Genomic DNA, 9,052 nt, shown 5'->3' on the forward strand with positions numbered 1-9,052 from the left:
CCCGTGAGTGCGCCGCTCTCTCTCTCTCTCTCTCGCTCTCTCTCGCTCTCTCTCTCGCTCTCTCTCTCGCTCTCTCTTTTCCTCTCGCTCGCACCCAAGACTGCTGAAGACCAACCAGCTATTCCGGGCCTACGCAGAAGAACTCCCATCGCTTCTCATCACCGCCAGCTGCTCCCGATTGAACGTGTGTGCCATGCCCCCGTTGCAGTGTAATTCACCTCGCAACCCCCGCACGGATAGACTTGGTGGCTGGACTGTCCAAGCATTCCATTGGAGACTTCAGACTTGGGCGTGGGTGGGTTCCCCCGTGGGTAATGGACAGAGACAACTAGGCCTACCCCTTTGACTTTTAATCCAGTGGTGGTAAATAAATAGAACGAAAACTGGAACTTGTGTCTTGGTTTTTGGTGTTGTGCAGTGAACTCCCAGGGTAGTAGTATCAAAGTGGGCGCGGCCAGCAAACGCGCGCCCCACCTGTGACATAAGCACACTTTGAAGATATTTGGTTGAAGTACAATCATGGTGCACTTAGAAAAAGTGTACTTGCAATATGTTAAAACGATTTACTTTAAAGCACACTATAGAAAATCACACTTCAAAGACATTTGGGTGAAGTGTAATCATATTGCACTTTAAAAAAAGTACAATTGCAATATGTTATTAAAAAATACACTTTTAGTAAGTTCACTATTAGAACACTATTAGTATATTCCTCTAAATACACTTTAGCCAAACATCTTCAAAGTCCACTTGAAGTATGGTTCGCTAAGTGTACTTTCTTTGAGAGCAACTTAATTACATCTAATTTTAAGTACACTTTAAATAAGCATATTGTAAACATACTCTTTCTTAGCACAAAAAGCACGAGTGCACTTTTAACATGCTAAGTACACTTCAGTCATGCTTTTATTGTACTAAATTGAACCACTTTTTCACCTGGGTCAAGTTTGTGTAGATATGAGCTGCATGTCGAACAGAGCTGCCAAGCCATCGCAACTCACTACAGGTAGCCCTCCGTAAGGTTTGGGTTTTAATTTGGGTTACCAATGTAACCAGCCTCATCCCAACAAAACAGCATATGTCGACAAAAGAACACCGTACTTTGGTTCCGTGTAATGGTGGTCACTCTGAAGAGGTCTGCCTAAAGGAGAGGTGTAAATGGCTTAAGAATGGCATGACACGTGTCAGAAACATTACAGTATGACACATCATTTATTTTCATGACATTGTCATAAAGTGTCATTCGTTATTTGGAATGTCAAGTCGACATTGTTTTAGTGTTGTGACATTCCCAAACCTGAATGGCACGTTATGAGAGCAGTCAATAAGTAAGGGTTAACGTTCGGCGAGAAGGTCGCTACCGTGGAATAGCAGCACGACAGAGAGAATCTTTAGACCCCGACGCGGAGCGGAGGGGTCTTGTTCTCTCTGAAGTGCTGCTATTCCACAAAGCGACCGACTCGCCGAAAGTTAACCCGCTTATTATATGGATATACTTAAATGATTCACACATGGCGGGGACATTTCTTTAGGCCTATTTAATGTTAAGATTGTTGCTGCGCAAAACAAAACAGTGCCGTTGTGGAACACCGCTAGGCAACAGCTAGGTAGCCAGCATTCGACAACAGGTGTTGTCTATCACAGCAGCTGATTAGAGTCTTGTTGAAAAGTCGCTTTAGCAGTGAAAAGTCTTGTTGCCATTGACAGCGGTCTGTTATAGACCAACCCGTCCGTTATCGAAAAATAACAGACGTGCGAACGTTGGGGAGCCCCGTTGAAATGAATGGAGCATTCGACCGATGACGTCACACCATATAATAAGGTGTCATTAACGTTCCTTTTCGAGGACAGTGGAAAGGGAAAGGGTTACCCGGTTTCTCTACGTTATGTCTTACCTCATAAGGCATTAGGCTCATCAGCATTATAGCTCCCAGGGATTTTTTCTGGGTAGAACCCTACACTAATTTCTTATGTAGGTTTCAGGGCCAGGAATACAGTATGTAGAACACTTCACTTAATTATCATCCATCAACTTTATAGGTTTCTTATGTTGGTGTGGGTTGTGGAATACTGGATTTAGATCCTATCTCAGAACTTTGTAGCATTCTGAGCCGGGAATGTGTATAACGCTGCTCCATAATAGGTTCTGTGTAGACTTAATTTTCTATCACAAAAAGTAGTAGGCTCTTCTGGCACTTGGTCTTAATTTTTATTTAAGGTCTGCTATGAAATCCCCTTTAAGAACTTAATTGGTTCCTTCGATTGTAGTTAGTAGTGGAAATATAGGTTTCACTCTGTGGACAGCAAAATGATCAGCAACGATACTCAATTAGGACGTGGCACTTAAAGGCACCATATATTGTATTTCTTTTTAAGGGACCATCTACTGTCAAGGGACAAAAGATGGATTTAAGCCCTACGGCTACAATCTTGTATATTGTGCTTTTTTAATTATATGCTGTCCCTGTGTTCAATAAATAAACTTTCATTACATTACATTACACTTAGCAGACGCTTTCGTTTTATTCAAAGCGACTTACAACTATTATTTTTCAGGGTATTGGTTACAGTCCCTGGAGCAATGTGGGGTTAGGTACCTTGCTCAAGGTCACTTCAGCCATGGATGGAGATGTAGGGAGAGGTCAGGGGGGATTTGAACCGGTAACCCCTAGATTGAAAGACTAACTCTCTACCCATTAGGCCACGGCTGCCCCGTATGTGATATACAGTATTTGTTCCAGTTTGAAGTGTAAAATTAGCAAAAATCAACTATTCATATGTGTCAATGACTGTAGACTGTATAGATACTGTGTACGCACGTACAGTATGTAGTCATTGATATACAACAACAGAGCTGTGAGACATGTCCTTACCGAAGCACATGCTTAGCATTACAGAGATCTCTTGCAAAATCAGCGTGCAAATTCATGACCTCAGAATGGCTAGGCTTGCCGTACCAGTTCATGCCTGAGGTGGTGATAGTGAATATCATGCATACGTAGACAGTAAAGGTAACACACCGGGCACACCTTATCTGATGCATATCTGATAGCATTCATTTCTCCACACCAGTCATAAGTCATTGTGTGCTGCTGCACCCAAATGCACATTACACAAATACCACACATAGACCATTGTAGCCTCTTTGTGCAGATGCTGTTGCCGGAGGGCCTTTTCACTCTTCACTGGAAATGCTAATCTACATACCTGTATATACATCATAACAACATTGCTATGACAGTACAGAGAACCTTAACTAACAGATTAGGACATAGCCATTACAATTTTGGTGACAGTAAGGTACAGGGCAGGCTCTGCGCTAAGCGGTTAATCCTGCTATCTCCAAATGCACATTACATAGAGCATTTAGGCATACTGCCTGCAAATGCACATCGCATAAATACCACACATAAAGCAATTGGTTACACTTTACTTGACATGTCGCTGCATAACACATTCATAGCAGCTGTTATACACCTTGCATGAAGGGTTCATGACCGTTTCGTAAGACATTCGTACCAAACCTTTCATAAACATTGTCAGCAATGTGCCAAAATAAAAGTTAAACAATTGCAAAGCAGCATTGCTATTTTTGTGCTGCATTGTTTAACTTTTATTTTGACAATAGCTGTCCTTCCGTCCCCTAGGTTCATGAAAGGTTTGGTATGAATGGGTCATGAAACAATTATGAATGCTTCATACAGACTTTATAACAGCTGCTATGAATGTGTTATGCAGGAAAACGTAAAGTGTTACCAAGCATTTTACTGTAATCAATCATAGCCCGATATTAATGAGATAATGAAGTGCCAAAACACAGTCCTACTACACAACTCTAGCAAAAGGCCTGGACTCTGAATGTTCGCTCACCAAACTCACTGCATTCATAGATTCAATTCAAGCTGCTGGCACCTAGCTCCCACCCCACCATCTGTGTGCCTCTCAGAAATAGACATCCAACAGACAGACCAGCTTTACGTGTGTGTGTGTGTGTGTGTGTGTGTGTGTGTGTGTGTGTGTGTGTGTGTGTGTGTGTGTGTGTGTGTGTGTGTGTGTGTGTGTGTGTGTGTGTGTGTGTGTGTGTGTGTGTGTGTGTGTGTGTCTGTGTGTCTGTGTGTGTGTGTGTGTGTCTGTGTGTGTGTGTGTGTGTGTGTGTGTGTGTGTGTGTGTGTGTGTGTGTGTGTGTGTGATCATTGAATCTTCTGATTTCATCCTCAGTGTTGTGGCCTTGGCAGGCAAATGAGCGGACTGAAGTTTCTAGCACATTCCATTGCTACTGTCACCCATTCACACACACAAACACACACACACACACACACACACACACACACACACACACACACACACACACACACACACACACACACACACACACACACACACACACACACACACACACACACACACACACACACGCGCGCGCGCGCACACATGCACACAATCACACTGAGAAAGAGACACACACACACACACACACACACACACACACACACACACACACACACACACACACACACACACACACTCACGCACACACACACACACACACACACACACACACACACACACACACACACACACACACACACACACACACACACACACACACACAGGTCACGCAGCCAGGGGAAAACAAAAATTGAGAAACCATATAAATACAGCACTATTGTAGGTTTAAAATATTATATTCACAAAGGCAATTCATTTCATTGAACTGACAGCTCATTGAATGTGCCCTTTTTCATTTTACCACAGAGTGAACCTTGGATACTTTCAGACAGTCAAAAAGGAAGTTTTGAATCAGCTCAGCCTTGTTGTGTCAGCTCAGCTCATTGAGAGTCTTCTGTTTTGACAAGAGTAAACCTCTGATACTTTAAGTCACAGAGGAAGTTTAAAACGAGAGAAAAAAGACTGACAGTGTTACTTATATTGATCCATAACAAACAAAACTTGTGACCGATATTGACATTTCAGTGCCGCCACAGGATTGTGTTGTGAATAACAGTGTTTAAAAATGCATCTGTTTCTGGATCAATGACATGGCAGGTCAATTGGGACAGTGACATGAGTGTGTAATATGAATCAATTGATAAGGAACAGACTATGGCCGCTTTCCCTGCGGTGTTGTCAATTATGATAATGTTTCTCCAGTGCATCAAATTTATTTTAAATGATTATAATCCTGATAGGTGATTACATTGCATTACATTACATTACACTTAGCTGAGAAAGGGACTTACTGTTATTTGCAGGGTATTGGTTACAGTCCCTGTAGCAATAGGTGCCTTGCTCAAGGGCACTTCAGCCATGGATGGGGGTGTAGGCAGAGGTATACATATGTTTTTTTGTTTACAAATATTCATGTTGGGAGGAGGTGCAAGATGCTAAGCAGCCAACCATATGAGCTCATTGTTTGACCGACAGCCATTTCCAACAATCAGAGCTTGAACAGTGTGCGCTCCCAAGGTCAATCAGGGATTGTTTAGTCAAACTCTGAAGATGTCGAAACGTCAGTCATTGTGTTTGCACCACAATAAAATAACTGAAAAATGTCTGAGTGCTCCAGTCATCCCTGGCCTAGTCTCTCTGAAGTAGATCAGTTTACTTTCCATTGTCTACCGTCCTGGACTGGAAGCACCAAGAAGGTTAGAGCGCAAGCGACTTCCCTTTTACTAATTTTTTCTTGTTGCTGTCCTCTTTCTTGTCTCCACAGACTTGAGGAGGCCACGGTCGGAGCCCTCCAACTACTACAGCAGCGAGTACCAGCGAGACCTCCCGCTGGCCAAGAAACACAAGCCCAACCCTGAGTCCTCCGGGACAGTAGGGGGAGCCGCAGGAGGAGCTCCTGTGGTGACACTGTCAGGGGCGCAGTCTCGACCGGACAAAGCCATGTCCGTCCCCCTGAGCCTGGATCAGCAGCAGCAGCAGCAGCAACAGCAACAGTTCCACAAGCTCTCGCCCAGCCCCAGGACCCTCTCGCCGCAGCCCCTCAGCCCAGAGAAGGGGCTCGAGGATGGGGCAGCCAGCGGAGGTGGCGGTGGGGGGACTGGGGGTCCTGCCAGTGGAGCTGGCACAGGAGGTCAAGTTCATGTTCAACCTCAACGTTTATTTATTTGTTTATTATTTAGTGGTCAGTCGCACACCAAACAAGTATCCCCAGTAAATTGTGAATTTGTTGAATCAACACTGCAGAATTTGCTACGCAGCCAATACAGCCTGTAGTTCTTTATTGATCTTTATTGAAACTATTTCATGTATTGTATTGCATGCTGTATGTTATTGTGTATGTATGTATGTGCATAGACAATACAGTATGTACTGTGTGTATGTGCTGATGTTAAAGTTTTTGTGTTTTATTACGTTAAAATGAGCATTAAAAACAAGCACAATCAACTGACAAGCACACTCACACATTGCATGTATGTCCGGATATCATTGTCACAGGTCTCGGACAAGCCAAGCTGAGCTCATTCCGGGGCACCAAGTGGAGCTTGAGGGAGGTGTACGGTCGTAAAGGAGGCTCAGGAGGAGGAGGTGGAGGAGGCGGTGGAGGAGGAGGTGGTACCCTGGGGAAGGAGAAGCTGGCGGGGAGGCTGAGGCAGAGGGAGTCCCTGAGCATGCTGATGATGACGGAGAGGGAGATGGTGGTGGACACGGACACGCTCCTCAACTACCGGGAGGATCTGGAGAACCAGGAGTGTCTCACACACATGGATGACCTGCAGGTGGGTGTGTGTGTGTGTGTCTTAGCGTGTGTGTGTGCGTGTGCGCGCATGTGTGTGCGTGTGCGTGTCTGTGTGCCTTTACCTGTGTGTGTCTGTGTCTGTGTTCTGTGTCTGTGTTCTGTGTCTGTGTTCTGTGTGTGTGTGTGTGCGTGTGTGTGTCTGTGCGTGCGTGTGTGTCTGTGTGTATGAGAGAGAGTGAGAAAGCGAGAGAGAGAGAGAGAGAGAGAGAGAGAGAGAGAGAGAGAGAGAGAAAGTGTGTGCGTGTGTGTGTAGGAAGTGCACTATTTGCTCAAATAGGCATCCTGTGTGTGTGTGTGTGTGTGTGTGTGCGTGTGCGTGCGTGCGTGTGTGTGGGGTACTGTACATTCACTACTTTGTCAACGAGGTATTGTGTGTGCGTGTGTGCGTGTGTGTGTGCATCCGTGCGTGCATCCGTGCGTGCGTGAGTGTGAGAGTATGTGTGTTGAGACATTTCCCTCATTAAGCCGTTAACTTTAGCACTTCACTGAAGCAGTAAAGCACTCCATAAATCAGGGCTGTGGAACATTCTCACTGGCTTCTTCCTTGACACATTCCCTGAATATGAATATCAAACCTGCAGTCGAACCCAATGAATTTGTAAACAGGATGCAGAGTTATTATGGCAGCGCTACCGTAACCTGCCGCATTTCATCGTGCTGCAATCCTTAGCTCAACTTGTAAAATATATACCTCTTAAACTTTGGATGACACAAGTCAACCCAAATATCCTCTTAGTGGCATTCATTGCCGGTGCTTTTCTATCAAATCACAGAGTTAAAAAAAACATTCAAACACTGCCTACCTCTTATTGCATTGTACGGCTCATTGAGCTCCCTTTTGTGCAAATGACAAAGAGGGGAAATACTTCGTATTGTTCATTCACACAGTCAGACGCGTTCACAGATGCGTTCAGGGGTGAGAGGGGTGTTATAAGTTTCAACCAAACACCCACCCAGTCGCTCGCTCACTCACATGCCCAGCCACCCACATTTAGGAATGGAAAATGTTTCATTCATTAGATTACATTACATGATCTTGCATTTGGCAGACTTGCCTTTTTTTAACAAAAGCAACTTCCAATCAAGGACATAATCAAAGCCAACATAGGAGATGCAAAGTGCACAGTAAATGCAGACAACAAGTGCAGATGCTAAGTAGAGTTTGTTTTATTTATTAGTACATCAGCACAGGGTTAAGTAGAGTCAAAGAAACTCAACAGAAGAACAATATCTTGGGGGGAAATGCATTGGCCACGGTGTAGTACGGGGGCGTTGCCTGAGGACACAAGTGGATGGAAAATTAACTCCCTTGCGCATGGTCATTGGTCAGTGGGTGCGATGGATACAATTTCCGTACTCCCTTGCGCATGGTCAGTGGGGGCGACACCATGATGGATAATTTGTGGCCAAATTAACGGCAGCTGTTGGTCAGCAGTAATTGCTGGGGGTAATTAAGGACAGCTGCCAAACATTCACGCTGTCCTATGACCTGTTCCACACTCCGACCCTCGCGGAAGTGTAATTGCATGCTTCCCTGATGCTCTTGTCTCAAGCCTCTTTGGTAGAGTATAGACATACACATCATGGCATCATGGCATAATTATTCAGTGGTAGTGGTCTCTCCTTTCTATTTGCCTCTCCCTTCCTCTTATTCTCTTCTATCTTGAGCTCTCTCTCTCATTCCTCTTTCAGTCTCTCTCTCAATCCCTCTCTCTTCCTCACTCACACAACCAGGCATACCCACACAACCTCACTCAAATCTCGTCTGTGCCTTTTTCCGTTCCTGTAACACAGCCAGGTGTGTTTTCTTTTTCGTTTCTCTCTCTGTCCTCCTTGTTGTCATCGATTGGGTTTGAGGCCACTTCCAGACATATGCAGCTGCTATTTGTCTAGCGCCTCAACAATGGCGCAGGCATCTATTGAAGGAATAAATCACTGATTCTTGAAAGTTTGGCAAAAACATGTCCCTGCAGTAAAATATTAATTCTGTTGAAAATCAACTAAATTTTCACAAACAAAATGAACCCAGGTAATGGCCAAGGGGTCTGTCACACGAATACACAGTTGTTTGAAATATTTAAGTGCAGTTTTATTACTTTTCATGGCTATAAACCTGTCCACACCCTGTAAAAACGCCTGTCCCAAGGACTGGCATCATCATTTCAATTGACTTAAAATACAAAAATCACTAACAGAATTGAACAATATCACCATGATGTGGAAGACCATATTAAAGTGGTTCTACAGATGTGCACATAGTGGATGTAAAACAATATTTACTATTATTTACTGATTGCTCAAAATGTG

General features: G+C 44.2%; 1 protein-coding gene across 1 annotated transcript in view; it reads left to right on the plus strand.

The window, feature by feature from the left end:
- camta1a (calmodulin binding transcription activator 1a) overlaps positions 1 to 9,052 on the plus strand; it is a 1,011,609-nt gene that overhangs the window by 980,534 nt on the left and 22,023 nt on the right. Inside the window, exons 20-21 of the mRNA XM_063208398.1 lie at positions 5,714 to 6,043; positions 6,481 to 6,725. Coding sequence (XP_063064468.1) covers positions 5,714 to 6,043; positions 6,481 to 6,725 — 575 coding nt within the window. The remainder of the gene's footprint in view (positions 1 to 5,713; positions 6,044 to 6,480; positions 6,726 to 9,052) is intronic.

Source organism: Engraulis encrasicolus, chromosome 10 (genome assembly GCF_034702125.1).
Source record: "Engraulis encrasicolus isolate BLACKSEA-1 chromosome 10, IST_EnEncr_1.0, whole genome shotgun sequence".
Classification (NCBI taxonomy): domain Eukaryota; kingdom Metazoa; phylum Chordata; class Actinopteri; order Clupeiformes; family Engraulidae; genus Engraulis; species Engraulis encrasicolus.